At 39.1% G+C, this 19191-nt stretch overlaps 1 protein-coding gene across 1 annotated transcript in view; it reads left to right on the top strand.

The window, feature by feature from the left end:
- The first annotated feature begins 692 nt into the window (after positions 1-692).
- fat3b (FAT atypical cadherin 3b) overlaps positions 693-19191 on the top strand; it is a 116007-nt gene continuing 97508 nt past the window's right edge. The window contains exons 1-5 of the mRNA XM_084730630.1: positions 693-717; positions 1554-4408; positions 4508-4642; positions 6326-6527; positions 17505-17623. Of these exons, the coding sequence (XP_084586756.1) occupies positions 693-717; positions 1554-4408; positions 4508-4642; positions 6326-6527; positions 17505-17623 (3336 nt within the window). The remainder of the gene's footprint in view (positions 718-1553; positions 4409-4507; positions 4643-6325; positions 6528-17504; positions 17624-19191) is intronic.

Here is a 19191-nt window from a genome sequence, read left to right as displayed (position 1 = left end):
CGGGACAGTCAGCCTCTAAGGAAAAATGATTTGAGTCGTTAAATTCTGACTGCCTATTTGGTGCTGATATTTATCTATAGCCTAATGTAGGTCCCATATATAGTGTAAGAGAGCTTAAATTCGTATCACCAGTAATTTTCTTTATTAATTTCATTTTTGTTTCTGTGAAGTTGTAGAATGAAGAAAAGGCTACTGTAAGGCGATGCATACATTTAGTATACAGTAGCCCATAAAATATTTAAAAGCTTAAAAATTAAAAGAAAAAATCTGAGAAAATAAAATGTTTTTAATTAGGCCACCTCATTTTTGCCCTCATTTCCATTTCTGGCTGATATTTAATTGGTTTAAACTTGTGACTGTGCGTTTTAGTTAGCCTGATTATAACTTTTTATAATGAGGCTGTTTCGGAAGTGTTTGTGCAACTAATGTCTAAGAAAGTTCACTGTGGTGTTCCTCACATAATGGTATCTTTTGTCCTTGTTAGTTTTGATATTTTGAAAATATCACAACCCTGGTAGTCTCTGGCTAAAGAAAAGTCCTTGAGTCTTTTAGATATAGCTACCTACACTGGATGTTTTTTTGACTGCATGGTGCCAATATTAGGCAGTAAAAATATCGATATATTGGCCAGTATTCTTTTTACAGACAGTAAAAGATATATCATATATATACATAAAAACACATTTTAGGCAATGATCCTTGTAACACTTGTTGGAGGTAACAATAAACGTTATTGTCAAAAATGATACCAAAATAATGACTTGTAGAGGTATGTTTAATAATGATAAATAGCTAATTATTTGTAAATAAAAAAAACAAATAGAGCAAAATATATCTGTATATTAAACTTGACTTAAGATTAAGAATCAGATAAATATAGAATGTTGCCTATAAAGGTAACAAATGTAAACAATTTGTATTATATTCTGTTAAAAAAAGAGGGTTTTTTTGTGCATATTGGACAACATATATGCTGATACTATATAAACCAGTATAGTTCTGATAGGCCAGTATCAGGCAGATAATATTGGTCAGGCCCTGTTTTTAGGCACTCTTTATTCATAGCAACAGTGATTGTTCCTGATCCCTGTTATTTTATGTGGTGACATGACATGTTTCACAGAGGTTGTGTAAGTGTGCTGCGCTTTGATGTGTTTTGTTTAAAGATATATCAGTCTCTGCTTTTGAGCCTTTTGGGGGCAATATTCAGTGTTTGAATGCAAACCTTTTGAGCGCAACATTGAATATGCTATCATATCCCTGTAGTGCTAAGCAGCACCCCTGAAATGTCTTTGTAACTTTTGTCTCACAGTTCTCTATCAAATTTTTAGCATGCAGAGAGCATGTCTCTAACAACTCACCAACTGAATCCAGATATGTTTTTTCTTTGTTATTCTTTCCTAATATAGGGTGACTGGATGATGGAATAGTGATGAAGCCTAATCGGCGGGGAAATATGCTTCCTCGACCCAGCTTCTCTCTTCTTTTCCATTTTTTTTGCTTCTTCCTCCTCTTCCTCTGTTTCCCTGGAACTCATGCCCAGTTCCTGACAGAACCTAGGGCAGGACAAAGCCTGCTGCTCTTCACTCAGCCAGCCTATAATGCCTCCATCTTCGAGAACTCTGCTGCAAGAACCTATACCAGAAGTGAGGTCAAAATGGGCATCATTCTTGGGCCTCCTCGGTCTTTAGACATAAAATATTCCATTCAGTCTGGAGATAGTGAGGGAATCTTCCAGGCTGAGGAATTTGTGATGGGAGATTTTTGTTTCCTCCGCATACGCACTAACGGAGGCAGTGGTGCCATATTGAATCGGGAAGTGCAAGACAACTACACGCTGACAGTCAAGGCATCTGCCCAAGGAGGCCTCGAGGCTTTAGCTACTGTTTATATCAAGATCTTGGATACCAACGATCTCCGACCTCTCTTTTCCCCAACCTCCTACTCATTCATTGTTTCCGAGAGTGCGCCTCTGGGTGCCAGTGTAGGACGTGTAACAGCCACAGATGCTGACATGGGCTCCAACGGGGAGTTCTACTACTTCTTCAAGAACAGAGTCGAACTTTTTTCTGTTCATCCAACCAGTGGGGTCATCACCCTGACGGGTCGGCCCAGGATCGACAAGCGAGACCGATATGAGCTGGAGGTGCAGGTTGTTGACAGAGGGATGAAACTCTATGGGAATAATGGTATCAGCAGCACAGCGAGGCTGGTTCTAACTGTGGAGCGGGTTAATGAATTCTCTCCTGTTCTCAGTGCCATTGCTGTTGTTCCGTCGTGGGTGGACAAGGACTCGGTCTACGCCATACTGACTGTGGAGGACAAAGATGAGGGGGTGTCTGGGGATATAGAGTGGGTGTCCATCATTGAGGGTGACCCCTTTGAGCAGTTTGTGATTGATCGATCGCCTGTTGGGAATGAATATAGAGTTAAGACATCAGAATTGGTCGACTGGGATACGTTCCCTTATGGCTGCAATTTAACCTTCCAGGCTAAAGACAGGGGTATACCTCCTAAGTTCTCTAATACCCAAGTTGTTCAGTTATTGGTTACAAAGCCAGACCCAGTGTTGGCGAATTTCGAGAAGGGTCTTTATGTATTTAAGCTGAGTGAAATAGCTCCCCCAGGCACTATTGTAGGGGTGGTGAAAATCTCCCCAGCTCATCTGAGTGTCAATTACAGCTTCAGCAGCTTCTCAGATCCAATGTACTTTGATATAAACCCTTTGACTGGAGTTATTATGACCACAAGGCAGCTGACAGGGATATCACAGGATTTCATGGAGATGGAGGTGGTTGATATTATTAGTCAGCAGCAGGCAAGAATCCAAATCACCATAGAAGATGCTAATGACAACTCTCCAGTGTTCAACAGGCCATTCTATGAAGTCGCAATCAACGAGAGCTTACCTGTAGGCACTGTTGTTCTTGTAGTGTCTGCCGTGGATGACGATAAAGGAGAGAATGGGCTTGTCACTCACACAATAAACGGTGAACAATCTCTTCCATTTGCCATAGATCAGGACACTGGGGAGATCAGGCTCACACAAGACCTGGACTTTGAGTCGTCAGATGATATGTATACTTTTGGGGTGCGCGCCTCTGATTGGGGTTCACCCTACAGAAGGGAGAGTGAGGTTAATGTCACAGTTCGTTTGGTAAACGTCAATGACAACCAGCCACTTTTTGAGATGGTTTCTTGCAGGGGGATGATAAGCCGGGATTTTCCTGTCAGCCAGACTATTGTGACCTTGTCAGCTGTAGATATAGATGAGCTAGGAATGGTGAAGTACAAGATACTGTCTGGGAATGAGTTAGACTTTTTTGACTTAAACGTAGACTCTGGGGCTTTGTCCTTAAAAAGATCATTAGCAGTGGCTAATTTAAAAAATGGTGTCTTCAACCTGAAAGTAGTCGCAACAGATGGAGAGTTATTCTCAGATCCAACATTTGTGAATGTATCTGTGGTGAGGGGTAGGATGCCACCCACACCCAGGGGGTTCAACTGCAAGGAGACCAGGGTAGCCCAGCTGCTGGCAGAAAAAATGCTTTCCAAAGCATCTGCTATGGCTAGACCAAGACTAGATGAGAGATATACGGACCTTTTCTCTGTGAACAAACAGGCTCCGCAGTTTGAAGCCTTGCCTACTAGTATTCTAGTGAGAGAAGACCTCCCTGAAGGTGCCAGTGTATTTCAGGTGAGAGCACGAGATGGAGACACAGGCTTCAATGGCCGTGTTCTCTTTTCCATATCTGACGGGAACAAGGAAAACTGCTTCAATATCAACATGGAGACTGGGTTGATAACTGTATTGCAGCCACTAGACCGTGAACAAATGGATCGTTACTTTCTTAATATCACCATCTATGATCAGGGCGTCCCTCAGATGTCCAATTGGAGATTACTGACTGTGATCATTGAGGATGCAAATGACAACGACCCTGAGTTTTATCAGGACAACCCCTCTGCTCTTGTTTTAGAAAACACTGCCATTGGTATGGAAGTTATTACTATCACTGCGTTTGACAGAGACATGGGTCAAAATGGACAGCTCGCTTACATCATGCTGACCAGTGTCCCACAGTTTGGTATTGACAGCGAAACGGGAAGTGTGTTTGTTGCCAGCCACTTGGACAGAGAAACCATCCCAATGTTCACGCTGAAGATCGAAGTGAGAGACAAGGCTGAGAGAGGTACTCGAAGGTCGTCAGTTACTACACTGACTATAATCGTGGAGGATGTCAATGATTGTGCCCCCGCTTTTATCCCCAGCAGCTATAGCTCTCGAGTGTTGGAGGACCTCCCACCGGGGGCCGTGATTACCTGGGCACAGGCTCAGGACCCAGACATTGGCCCCGGTGGACAGGTCCGATACTCCTTGATTAATGACTTCAATGGCACTTTTGAGGTAGGTGATGTCACTATTTGTATTGTTTATACTGTTGCATATGCTGATCATCTCTTTATTGGCAGTTTATGATGAATGGGATTGTATTGTTTTGTACAGGTCGATGCTGTGAGCGGAGTGTTGAGGATTAGGAAGGAGTTGGACTTTGAGAAACAACAGTTTTTCAACTTGACATTACTTGCTGAGGACAGAGGAGTACCCAGCCTCATCAGTCAGACATTTGTGGAGGTGGAGGTGAGTAATGCACAGACATACACACCGACAGACAGACACACACGCACACACTTACACACACAGATACAGCCATGCATAATCAATTCCATACATTAAAGCTGGGGTAGGCAGCTTATTTTTGGTGTTATTGGGCAAAAGTTCTTATTAATCTTATTAATTACCTTTAAGCATAATATAATTGAAGTGGTCTGAGAGAAAACAAGAGACTTAGCTAATCACAGGTCAGCAATACCCTGTTTACACCTGATATTAAAATTTGATTCTATACTGATGTATTATCCAAATTAGGAAAAAAAAATGCATGCTAATGCACGGTGTAAATGCTACCTGAGTGGAAAGCTTGACCACATGTGGTGGTAGTTTGGCTTGCATTGCGTTCAGATCTTGGGTAGATGTAAATTCAGTTCGTACAACAATCTGGAGAATGTATCTGGACATTAGGGCAGCAACTAATGATTTTCATGGTCAGTTTTCTCAAGTAATTAATTAATAGTTGTTTGTGTTAATATGTCAAAAAATTGAGAAAAATGTCAGTCACGTTTCCCAGAGCCCCAGATGACATCCTCAAATGTCTTGTTTTAATCTCAACCCAGATACTCAGTTTACTGTCAGAGAGGAATAAAGAAAGCAGAAAATATTTACAATTTAGAAACTGAAATCAGAAAATAAATTTTTTTTCCTTAAAAATACTCAAAATGATTGATTGATTATCAAAAAAGGTTGGCAATTCATTTAATAGTTGATTAATAATTGATTAATTGTTGCAGCTATACTGGACATAGATAAAAGTTTAATACAAGTTGTAATTGGGGTATAAGATAGTCAATTGTTGAGTCACAGTTCCACTCTCTTGGCTGGAGGATGAGGGAGAGGAAAACAGCCTGTAGAGCCAAAACATTTTCACATCTGACTCTGTGAATTATGGATTTATTTCAACAAACCAGACTTGGTGATAGTTGTAACAGGGGAAAGACTAGCCAAGATGGTACTGGTGAGTTTTATTTTGTTTCTGTCTGTCGAGTTTGAATGAAGTGTATCTTACGGAATTAACATGGCAAGACAAGTTCATCTTTGTTCAGTAAAAGAGGGAAACTTCAATTCAGAAGGTGTATGATTGCACTTTACTGTTCAATAAGGAAAATAGGAGGATATTTCCTTTCTTGATATTTTCTAGGTTCATTATGTTTATTTAATGGATGCTGCAAATGTCATGTACCAATAAAAGGGACACACACACACACACACACACACACACACACACACACACACACACACACACACACACACACACACAGTACAAATATATCAGTGACTGTTTGCGATCATTGCTGGTTGCTTCTGCTGGTTGGGAAATTTTTTACATATTGCACAACCCTAGACTGAGACTCAACCATCAACCATCTTTGAGCCACCAGTCCAAAGGATTCAATTCAGTTCTGTTGAAAAGACTATGTAGAGCACATTAAAAAAGAGAATAATTTATTTAACAAATGATTACTTAATGATTATTTCAGAAAATGTCAGTGGACATGAATAGCTGCTGTACTATAATTAAAGGCAATGTTGGTATACTGGTCTAAAGCTTTAATGTGTTTACATTGATATTGTATCATGCTACACATACCTTCACTCAAGTTTTCAAATTTTCAATCAAAATTAAAGTCAACCATTATATTTCTTCAGGTGGTAGACGTCAACGAGAATTTGTATGCACCCTACTTCCCTGACTTTGCTGTGAGAGGCTCAGTGAAGGAGAACTCTCGTGCGGGCACAAGCGTCCTGACAGTCAGCGCTAAGGACGACGACAAGGGCCGAGATGGCATGTTGAGGTACTCTGTCAGAGGAGGCAGCGGACTGGGCACTTTCACCATTGACGAAGACACAGGTGTGACACAAGATCAATTCGGAAGCCTATTTATGTAAAGTGAAAATCCAATAACGTATAGTTGCATGCGTGGAATATCAACACGCTAATGCATTGCTGATGATTGCATGTTATAGGAAATCTTATTATTTCTGTGCCATTGCTTATGACTTTCACATGTGTAGTTTTGTGCCTCTGTCACATTGTGGTTCGCATTGCAAGTGACACAGATAGCATGATTTTTTTTAGGGAATGTGTATGTGTGTAGCAGAGGTGAAGAGAGTGTGAGGTACAGTCAGACTCAGTGTGTCCATGGGGCCTCACGTGGGAGCTGTGTACTGGGAGATCATTACTGTAATGAGGGCAGCATGGCAGCTACACTGGCTCGGCCTCAGGGCCGCTCAGTACAGCTGATCCAGAGCTGTGTGGATAACATTGATCAAGGCTCTCCTTCGCAGCACCACCACCCTTTCCAAGAGTAGTGAAAGCGCTGTGACTTATTTAAAGGAGGGCTGACCCAAAAAATAAGCGTGTCGTTGTCTCCGACTGTCCTGCAGTGTCAAACCACGACTGAAAACATGTTGATCCAAACAAGAAGCCGTGACTCAGTCACCCAGGAATAAAATGAATCAAATACCCAGTATGAAAATGGGACAGTTCATATTAGTTCAAATTGGCTCATGTACAGAATGAATATATATTTATATATACAGTATGTAGGACAGCCTCTCTGCTGTCCATATATAGATATATAAATGGACATTATGATATTGAGCATTCCACAATTGTATGTTATTCAACTTAAACTCTGTGTGAAGGAAATTCAGAGTTTTTCTTCTGTCTACATTATACATATTAGAAAATAGCTGCTGAAAAGACTGAGAACTCTGTAGCACTGAATTGTGGAGTTAGACCGTGAAACTGTTGTTCACCATTTCTGTGTTCAGGATTTTTTGGGCTGACCTGAACTATGACTCGGTGACGCACCAGAGCCACGGTCCCCCGACACTATATAAGCCTCTGTGAGCTGACTCACAAATGACACCAGCTCTACCCCACATAACGGTCAGTTATGAACCTACCTTCAGTGACTCTCAGTCAAAATCAGCCCAGCAGTTCACTGCGGCTCACCTCAGTTAAAACAGCCCAACGCCCGGTGTTTCAGTGCAGAGAAGACTGCTCATTTTTTCATGATTTTTAGACATAATTTCTTATACGTAACATTTTTTTAATCATTCAGATTTGGCTTGGTGGTTAATAACACATGTTTCTGTGGTGTGACAAACTCAAAATGCACATTTATTATTGCTTTACCCCAGTGATTACCAGAGTCTGGGCCTGGACCATGAAGGCCCTGCAGATGGGCTTTGAGAGGTCATAAAAAATAAATGAATAAAACATTTAGCATATAAGCATATATACGTATAAAGTTCTATTGTGATTAATGTATAAGAAAGGCAATCAGAATTATTAAATTTTTTTTTCCTCATATTATATTAACCATATTATCATATTTCTTTTAAGTGTGGGAATGGCTGCTTTACAAAGACTTTAAGAGACCAGTGTGTGAGATTCAGGGGGATCTGTTGGCAGAATATGGCAGAAATAGAATATATATCATAGAGCTGTTGAAATAACTGCAATTTTGAAATACTGTGCTATTGACAAGCCTACTGCAGAGGGTGGCAAACAACCCCTTCTTCAACTGACTACCCCTTCTTGTTTTACACTCCAATACATATTAAACGAATGAACCACTGCTTCGAAAAAGATCAACAAGGAATATGAGGGCCAGTAGCAGTTCAAGCTCAAGGATGGATTGATACTCACTGTGTGTGGCATAACTTCACACTTTAAATCTGTAACTCTTGCCTTGTTTTATGCTGTTTTGCTGTTTAGTTCATAGGTTAACCTGTTGAAATTGGTATTAGCATGTTGAGTGGCTAATGTGGCTACTTCCACTGCTCCCACACTAAATGTTGGACTAAATATTGAGAGACAGTCAAGAGTATCCATGTTTAAAGTTAAGCCTCAATTAAAGCCAACTAAATCGTGAAAGTAGGGAGTTGGATGCTGGTTGTTGTTTTTTGTGAAAGACTACGCTGCTGTTCAAGCTGTGTCGGGTTTGTTGTTGTACGAAAGCCAGCCGGTCCTGCTCTTGGTGTGTGCATTTGTGTTGCTGCTGTATGAAAACTGACATTCCCTGGATATAACAGCATAGCTACTTGTGAAAAAGAAATGGTCAGACTGCAGGAATTCATTTGCAGTATTGTGATCTATGACTAGTATCCAGCGGCTAGCCAGACCATAATGTTGCTTGCTGGGCAGTGAGGTGAGATCCACAGATAACACTGCACCAACACATCAAAAACTGTTTATTTACTGTAAATAAAAAAATTGCAAAAAGACACAAAAAAATGCTAATGCCACATACCACATTATTGAGTCAGCCTAAATAACCGCAGGGGGAACTCCATCAAAATGACCCTAATATATTATTCATAAGTACATTTCATTAGTGTATAGTCACCTTTTTCATAACCTTAGAATGAGTCCTTTTTATCTACAGAGACCTCTTCCATGGAGCCCACCTTGTTTCTACAGTAGCCCAGAATGGTCAAACCAAACACTGACTTTCGTTGCCACCACAGATTTTCCTATACACTCGGAAGGGAAGCGTTAGACCACACTGGTCAGTTAAATTTCACCCTTCATACGAAAAGTTATTGACTCACTCACAAGACACATCATATGATTTAAGTTGGTCCTATGATATATTTTATTCAGATAATGGCTAACAAATGTGTGAAACATCCCTGCTACCTCAAAAAAGTTAAGTTTCCCCAAAGTTGAAAGGTGTCTATGCTGCATAATTAAAAGAACGACTGGATAAGATTTTGACATTTACTATATTTATGTCAGAGAAGTGCTGTGGGCGCAGATATATTTGCTTGAATCTAAGACCCTTCCATTGACAGCTCTGCAAATACCAAAATCAGCCAAGCCTGCGTATTTGAAATTCTCACGCCAACAAGACAGGTATAAGTGAGAACTCTTGCTTTCCCATCAGGGCTCATTGCAGTCTGTGTCTCTATCCATGGTGCTGAAGCTTTTAACGTTAATCTCTTCCCATGTATCTCTCCATGGTGCTGAAACATTCAGACTTCAGGCTCTGAAATCAGTCCCTTATTCACTCCTTCTTTCTTCCCCGCATGATACTGTAGGGTACTCCACAGTGAGTAGTATTTCATAATCACCACTGAGGCTAAGCGTTACCACTGACAGGTACTGCATGGCAAAAAATGAGAATTTTGTGAATTTTGAAGGCTTTAGGTAGAAGCCTCTGTTTCACTGTTTAAAAGGAAGCCGTCTGTAGTATGTCACTCATCTGATAACAGTCTCTACTGAAAATTACAACATTGTGATGGATGCTAGTTATGTTTTAATCAGCAGTAGTTATGGTATTATACTCCACTCTGTCCTCACTAATTTAATTATCACATATCTTACCTGGTGGGACTAATTTTTATTCATCACTTGCGAGATACTATTTGCTTCTCTTTTTCTCTCTGGAAACTTTTATTATCACTACCTGCTACTTAAAATGAATTAACAGCTTCCCTGGCAACCACTGTTTTTATTGCATTTCATAGTATCCACATTTAAATTTTCTAAAAGCTAATGTGACATAGTTTCCTATAGAGCCAACATTGCGACTCTTTATATTTATTAATAATATAGATAGAAAGAAATTCCTGTTCTTCGGCTGCCTCCAACAATGCTCATACAATATGTATACAAAGACCAAGTGTAACATAAGACAAAATAGGGCAGAAATTAAAACATAGGAATAAAACATAATACTGTATGTATAAAACAGAATAAAATAAGTGTAATATGAAATATAGATTAGATTAGAATGTGGTAGACTGGTGTACAGTAATAAAATATTGATAAAGTGAACAAACTGTAATTTAGACAGGTTGTTCAGTAATATAGTAAATGAATAAGCTTAATGAGAACTGGTTAGGGACAGGCAAGAACAGAATGTAGGCAGGTAATGCACATACATATATGAATAACAGCCTGTAAACAGTAGTAAAATAATAATAAATATATGGTGCATATCACATTATCCTCTGGATTTAGATCCCAGTTAGCAGTCCACTGGTTTTGTTCTAGCAACAGACTGATATATAAAATAATTCTTCAGCCTCTTGGATTTAAATGGAGTCATCTATTTGGGAGCAGCAGTTAGTATTCTTTGTTTAAAACAGAGTCAGAGGAGATCGACAGAGTCAGAGGGTTTTCATGACATTAGTTTAAAAAAACAATTCTCAATACCTTTATCAATAAAGACTAAACTGAAGTGAGGTCTTGAAAGAGTAATTCAGTCTTTTCTTTTTATACTTTTGGTACTTTTCATACCATCAGATGTTAGTATTTTATTGCTTTAAACACGTCTGAGAATGCTCATGTTGTGAGTTGCTTTAAAAGAGTGTGCCACAATGCCGATGATGTAAACAGGTAGTAATATTAAAGTAGCAGTATTCAGGAAAAACTGTACCAGGAATCAATGCAATATAAGTACTAAACGGGAATAGAGACTACTTAATAATTAATCATGAAAAGTGTGACTTAAAATGTGTAGCTCTATAGAATCACAACCTGGGAAAAGTGAAAATAAAATGTATTTCTGCCCAAATTTGTCACTGGAAGTCATAGAACAATAATCTATGTACAGAGTAGTGATTAATTTTAGTCAGTGGAGATTATTTCAGCTCTTATTTTTAGGTAACACATGGCAGTGTTATGTTCCCCTTCTGGCTTCTTTCGTCACCTCTCGCCACACTGGTCCCTACTGTACATGACTCGCACTGGAGGCCTGTATTGACCTTTAACTAGGCTAATTAGTATTGACTGTAGCTGAGAGAGAAACAGATGGACAAATGTGTATCAGTCCCTGTACCTCTTTATGTACAGTATATAACTACGTACGTACGAGTACGTAGTGTATACACTGTACTCATAGACAAAACAGTGTTACAGTATGCAGACAGATCCCTATAGTCTTCTGTATTAAAACCTCAGTGAGGAGCATCACAGCCAGCAAGAAAGTTTATTGAGTGCAGATTTTCCAGGGGAAATCAGAGTGCTTGTTAGAGCATAAAGTGAAGGGAGAGGGGAGTGGAAGTGAAGCGAAGAGAGAGGAAGGAAGAGGATGCAGGGGAGTCTGGAGTACATAAAACGTGTCAGAAGAAAATACTGCTTTCTTCCTCCAAGGCCTTTTTATATGTATTCTTTTTTTTCTTCTGGAAAGTTTGTTTTTAAGCCGGGGCTTTAGTTATTTCTTTCCCCTTATATCATGAGCATGTGAAGAAATCAGTGACTTTTTGTACCGGATAAGAGGACACGGCAAACCAAGCTTTTCTTCATCAAGTGTTTCATTTTATCTTGTAGCGTAGAAGTCAATGTTGTCAGGCATGGACAGAGTAGCTCCGCTCTGTCCTCCCACCATGCATTTAACTGCCATGTTGAGTGGCTTTGCTCTGACTGCTTGTCAATCTGTGCCTCTTAGTGCCAAAACTAAGTATGTGAAGAGGGAGTGTGACAGACAGCAAGAGAGAGGAAAAGGGACAGAGAGAATGAGAGAATAACTCCTTGACTTCTGTGGGTGAAGAAATCGTTTGTAAACTGACCACATTTGATATTTAGATGTTTAAGATGACTCGTGTATAGGTAGAAAGCACAGGGACTATCTATCAGAAAAAGAAGTAAGATCATCTCTGGCTTAAATCCTTAGCACTGCTGTACTTTGAACAAAAATTGGTATTCTTGTCGTTGGTTAGGGAGAAAGCAAGCCCTGCTATTTCTCATTGGGCAGCTGTCAGAAGCCACTGCTCCTCTATTAGCGGGATTGCAGGCTCCAGGATTTATCACCGTCAGGATAAAGCACTTCTTAAGTTACAGGCAAACACACGTTTAAAAAGTAATCTTCTCTGCATTTGTTAAAAATTAACAGTCTCTATTTCTTTGATGTCATCTTTTCTGCCACACACAGAGCTGTTCAGTCAAGTCTCAAGATGCAGAAAAATCCACGTATAGTACAATCATTGGCAGAGGTGGCAAAAGTAAACACAGTTTTTGCTCATGTAGATGTACAGATAAAGATATTACTGACTCTGATAAAAGTAGAAGCATTGATTCAACTTCTTTACTTAAGTAAAAGTGAAGAAGTACAGGATTCGAAAAGTAGTCAAAGTAAAAAAGTAAAAAGTAGCCCTCTGAAGGATATTTTTTACCAGCTGTTTCTGTGCAAACCTAAATGAACCTCAGCTTTTCTCCATGGTCAAATCTCCCTCTCTGTCTGCTCCATCTTGTTATGCCATTAATGTCATTTTTCATTCTGATATGTCTTTTACATAGTTTTGTTTTTGTCTTTTTAGTCTTTCGTTTCATTACTTCTTTTTCGTCCTTTGTTGTTTTTGATTTGTTACGTCTTTTATGTCATTTCTCATCTTTTGTCTTTTATGTAATTTTTCGTCTTGTTGTCTTTTTTGTCATACTGCTTTTTGTGTCTTCATGTCGTTTTCATCTTCTTATGTCTGTTACATTGTTTTTCATCTTGTTACATCATTTTCGTCTTTTGCATAGTTTTTGTCTTGTAACGTGTTTTACTTTTTTGTCTTATATCTTTTACGTAATTTTTTGTTTTTGTCCGTCTTTTTCATCTTGTTACTTTTTTGTCTTCTATGTAATTTTTTGTCTTGTTATGTCTTTTACATCATTTGTCTTTTTCATTACTTCTTATTCATCTGTTATGAGGCTTTCGCCATGTTATGTAGTTACCTGTCCTGCGTGATAAGCTGCGATGGATACACCAAAGAGTTTTCCTTTCCATGTTTTATTTCCCCATCCACTTGGGTTGAAATCTGTCTAAACGTTGGGAAACTAATGTAATGAGCCTGTTTTGAAAATGCAAGAAAAATAAATACTCAAATAGTACAGTACAGTACAGATACCTGAAAACTAAAGTATAGTAACAAAGTACTGGTTCTGTACTGTAGTACCTTTTACACCCTGCCTCTGATGATGGGGATTGTTTTTGGATATGGTGGCATTAATTACATAGTGGAACCCCCAGAACCTCTCTCCCAAGAATGGAGAAACTGAATAGACGTGACAGATGGGTGTAAACCCAAACGCACTGTGAACTTCCAGATTAGAAAATATGCCACGACCCTTCAATTTTTTGTTCGCCATTTGAAGTGTGTTATTTATGGTGAGAATGGATGCTGTCAAGTCAGATTTATATTGAATTCACTGACTAGTGCCTGTCGGTCTTAAAGTTCAAAGAGCTTTTGAAACAGCCAGCTCTGTTTTCCTCGTCTCTCTGTGTCGAGCTATCTGACAGAGATGAGATGCGGTTTGAAAAGGACATGGTCAAGGACAGCAGAGGAAGGATGTGTTTCAGCAAACACTTTTACTATGCATTGTGCATGCCCTGGGCAGCACCTTAGTCATAATCTGACATATACACACACTTTCTACTGATAAGGTAACACCTTCGCCGTGCGGCTGAGGAAGCTGCAACAAGACTGACTCAAGCACGCCAAAAGAGGCAACGCAGTCACACCCCTTGTCACTGATTTGTATGCCTGTATAACTGTAGCCTGGGCATGTGGGGTTTGTGGCTGAGTGGAAGGCCAAGTTAGAGAGCAGTAGACATCTACTGTATGACAGCAAATCAAGCTTATTTTCTCACAGCCCAAACAAATTAATATATGTATGAAAGGATCAATCTTTGTCTTTTTTTTGCAAAGAATACTAATGTAGTAGATTAATAATCCATTCAGAAGGCATCGCATGAAGTTCTCTGGTTAGATGAGTTTGACTGAACAAGAGCATATTTTTATGTTAGTCGAGATGATATCCTGCAAAAATGTTTTTAATAGGGTGGCTGAGGTGAGGCACCGAATGTTTACCTCGGGGCGTGGAGTCTGGGCTGAACAATCTTGACTCTCCCTGCCTCCCCGGAGTCACGGACGTAGGCTTCCATTTATTTTGGTCAAATTAAAAGAATTCCCGATTTGATCTGCTCTTTGCACAGCACGGCTGGGGAAACACAATGATAAAAATGTGTTGAGAGTAAAAATGGAACAAAAGGAGTAACAGACACTGATGCTTACTTACCTCACTACTTTGCCCATTTTGTAACACAGTGTAACGACAGTCTTGTTCTAGAGCTCTCCATTATTGAGACAGCCATCATTAAGGTAACTAATTACTTACTCCTTGCTGCAGACAAAGGTGAAACTTCCTTTTTGGACATAGTCGACCACTTTATCCTATTACAAAAAACTTGGTTGGGTTGATCTAAAAGGGACTTCTCTCAACTCATTACAGAAGAAATTCCCCATCTTCTTTTTCCCATTTTACTCATGGCGTGGCCCCAAGGGTCAGTCCTGGGTCTGTTAATGCTGCCACCGAGTCAGGTCATTGCTAAATATAATATACAGTATAATTGTAATGCTGACAGCACCCAGTTATATGTTACATTCCACTAATCACTAAGCAGCCTGACCCACCTTACTGTCTGACTTTCTGATACTGATTGCTAGACTTCCCAAAACTTCCTCAAACTTAACAATGACAAAACAAAATTATCTTGTTTGCCACACACAATTCTCACTCAATTCTTTCTCAGGCAATTTGCCATTTGGTGCACTCTCTTAAAACATTAAGCCAAGAAATCTGGGTGTTTTATTTGATATCGATGACCAAGTAAAGAATGTTGTTCGGTCATGTTTCTTTCAATTTAAGTAAATTTCAAAATTTTTGTCGTTTTTATATTTTGAGGATTTATGCCAGCTTGTCCATGCCTTTATTTTTCCTGTTTAGATTTCTGCATTGCTCTCTACACAGGTATTACTCAGGCCTCCAACATGTCCAATTAGCTCAAAATGCTGCTGCTAGTATTGTCATTCAGGTCCAGAATACAAGATCATATAACAGCCAATCAGGCTTCCTTGCATTGGATTCCTGTGCACTTCTGCCTGGATTTTAAAATTTTATAGCTAACCTTTAAGGCTATACATGACCAGGCCCCTAATTATATCAAAGATTGGCTGTCTGGTCATTCTTCTTCTTTTTCCTTCTTCTGCTTCTGCTTCTTCTGCTCCTTCTCAATATTTTATTATTATTGTTGTTGTTGTTGTTGTTGTTGTAAACAACGTGGTTTTGTCAAAAATTAAGGCACATATGAAGTTTATGTTCATTAATATGAGTTAAGCTTGACAACAGGCTCGTCTGGAATGATTAAGCCGTCCAACCCACACCAATACTATCAAATACTACCACCTTCTAATACTAATTGTCGTGGTACAGATTTGTAAGTCTTTGCATGGAACAGCATGAACTCAATAACCCCATCAACTTCAGTCTTTAATTATAAAAAGTGTAACAGCAGTGTTAAAGTAAATATACACTTGCTCACAAGTCCAGTCTCAGCTCTGTGTACCGTCAGCATTCGTTTCTTCTGTACTCAAGCGCAGATGCATGCACAGACTTTGCAAGCACTGACCAATCCATGTTGTACATCCTACCAATATATTCAAAATATAAGTACTACAGACTGGGGACTCCAAGAACATACTACTATAAGAAACATGGCACGATGTTAACTTATCTCTTCTAAATATTATTTGTTATGTAATGCATGTTTATTCCAAATGAAAACAAGAACAGCAACTGATTTTTATTTTACAGTTGTTTTACATATTGTGTAAAATAAACATAAGGCACATGAGAAAATGCATGTCTACTCTATTGATTTATCTATTGATTATTTTATTAATTAATCAAATAGTTGTTTGTTCTATGAAATGTCATAAAATGTGAAAGAATATTGATCAGTGTTTCCCAAAGCCAGAGATTTACATTTTCAAATGTTTTGTTTTGTTTTGTTTAGAGTCAGAGGAGTAAAGAAACCAGAAAATATTCACATATAAGAAGCTGGAATCTGGGAATTTTGACCTTCTTCTCTTAAAAAAATATTCAAACCATTGATAATCAAACTTTTTTGGTCATTAATTTAACTAATAGTTTATCAATTAATCACTGTGGCTCTGGAGTTTACCCCATTTGGTAGGATTATGGTTAGATTAGTTGAAATAACAGACACTGATTTTACAGTGAAAGTATGCGTGCTTGAAGCAGAAATGCATCAATTGCTCATTTTATACTTAAGTCCAATCTGTTTATTTCTAGATGGCTTGAGTTATTTTCTTCTGATAGAAACAATGCAATGATATATACAGTGTGTAATGTTTTTGATCCTAACATTTCCTTGTTTAAGTAACTGTGTGTGATGCCCTTGTTTGGAAATGACATGAATGTACCCTAAAACCTTGAGAGTGTGCAGTTGCACATGTGTTTTGAGTGTTTTCATAGACAGTCCTGCATGGCTGATTAAAAAAAAAAAAAAAGGAAAAAAAGAAATACCCATGTGTCATCCATTGTGACCGCTGTCTTTGTCCCTCGAGAGGTCACCAAATCTGTCAGCTACTCATCTTCCTTAAGGCCACTAAACACACGCCAGTCAACGTGTGTGAGTGTCTGGTTGTCTGTGTGTGCGTCTTTATTGGTGCAGGGCAGTTCAGGGTACGTTTAGCACTAAGCGAATTGCAGTGGGAGCAGTTTGGTCAGCTGTGATTAGCTGTAGAGAAGCTGAAACATTGAAGGTGACTACAGCGGCACCGCTAATGCCTGTGAATGTCACTGAAGCCAGGACACAAAGTTTACTCTGAATTTGTGTCTTTGCCTCTGGAAATTTGGTATTCAAAGTCTTTTTCCCATGAGATCTTTTAGGGATGTATTACGCTGATGGCACCTTAACTGCCCCCTCACACACACTCACACACACCTGCGCACACACCTGATAGATGTATTCTCGATCTCAAGCATCAACTGCATTAATCGTTCTTTCTGCTTCGACAGGGGTGATTTACACCGCTGGCATCCTCGACTGTGAGAGCAAAGACTCCTATTGGCTGACAGTTTATGCCACAGACAGAGGGGTTACACCGCTGTCAGCTTCTATTGAAGTCTTCATTCAGGTACCCACACTCTGCCCCCAATACTCATATTATACTAAGCATGCACAAGAGGAAATGAACATCGACTGCCCAGACTAGTACTTCACTTTGGGGTTGTTTTCATTTTTATCTATTTTATATTATGGTTTACATCCATGTCTGTGCAGACTCATAATATGTGTAGTGAAGATTTTAAAGGAATGTAATGAAATGTAGTAAGTGTATTTTTTGCCAAAATGGAAGTTATCACCTATTAACATGTCTGAGTCTAGTGAATTATGGCCAAAAACATGTTTTGTGAAGTCCCAGTGACTTTGACCTTTGACCTCCAAGTTATAATCAGTTCGTCACTGAGTCCAAGGTGACATTCGTGTCAAATTTTAAGAAATCCCACCCCAGAGATACTGCATTCACAAGAGTGGAATAGACTTGAGGTCACACTGACCTTGACCTTTGACCTTTAACCTCCAAAATCTAATCACTTCACATCCTTGTGCCCAAGTGAAGATTTATGCCAGATTTGATGAATATGTATAGGCATGTGTATAGACATCCCAAATATTGTCAGTGTGGAGGCATAAAAATGTGAGTGATGCAGTGTGTGTATAACAGGAGTTTTCAAAGTCTGAGACTGTGGGCTTCTGCTCAGACCAATCCTGGAAAAGGCGCCTCCACTTAGTTTATTTGCTTAGTTTTGGTCACTAGGTGTCTGTGGATCATGATTACATTATTTGATCTACTAGACACTCAACATTTCAGCGAATATAGCCTCACAGAGCTATTTCACAACTTCAAACTACACCAAATACATAAAAAGGTCTGTCGAAAGGCATTTATCAGTGTCTGACCCTGGGAAAGTGGAAAAAAATATTAAATTCCACAAAAGTGAGATATCTCTGAACTATCTATTTTACCAAATCACACGCATTAGGCTATTCTGTGTGATCTCCTTTTGATAACTAATGTTATAACTAATGTAATATTTTTTTTCACTCACATTCACTGAGCCTCCCCTGAAACTATTTGGAGCCCCCCTAGGGAGGCCCGCCTCCTACTTTGAAAACTTCTGGTATATAGGATTTCTAGCCAAAGCTAATTTGCATTACTTGTCCCTGTTTATTCTTTTAAGGAATAGGCTAAAACACAAGATACAACACACTTAGAGGGATAGATATTAACAGTATAAAACCATAGACAGCCATTATAAATAGTAATTCAGACAATAATGACTAAAATTAACAATTAAGAACAATGACTGAATACAAGGATTAAAAACAACCAAAGGAAAAGACAATATATATGCTATATAAATCCATGTCTCTCAGTGTTCACAGTCTTAATAATGGAGCCGTAATTTGGCACAAAAATACAGCAACATCATGCTCAATATATTTAGATATATTTTGTGACTCACTAAATTACAGACAGTGAATTCCTCCCAAATTTATCAGCAGCAATGGGCCCAAAATGCACTAGTAGCTAGATGGAAAACAACTACTCTGCCTTTGTATACCACGTCACACCGAAAGGTTTGTACAACAGCTTCTCAGCCGTCACACTCAGCAAAGGAGCGTAACTTTGCAAAGGCG

Source organism: Lutjanus erythropterus, chromosome 11 (genome assembly GCF_056507025.1).
Source record: "Lutjanus erythropterus isolate fLutEry1 chromosome 11, fLutEry1.hap2, whole genome shotgun sequence".
In the NCBI taxonomy this organism is placed as follows: Eukaryota; Metazoa; Chordata; class Actinopteri; order Lutjaniformes; family Lutjanidae; genus Lutjanus; species Lutjanus erythropterus.
The sequence above is the reverse complement of the archived record's forward strand: the minus strand, read 5'-3'. Positions and strand labels throughout refer to the sequence as shown.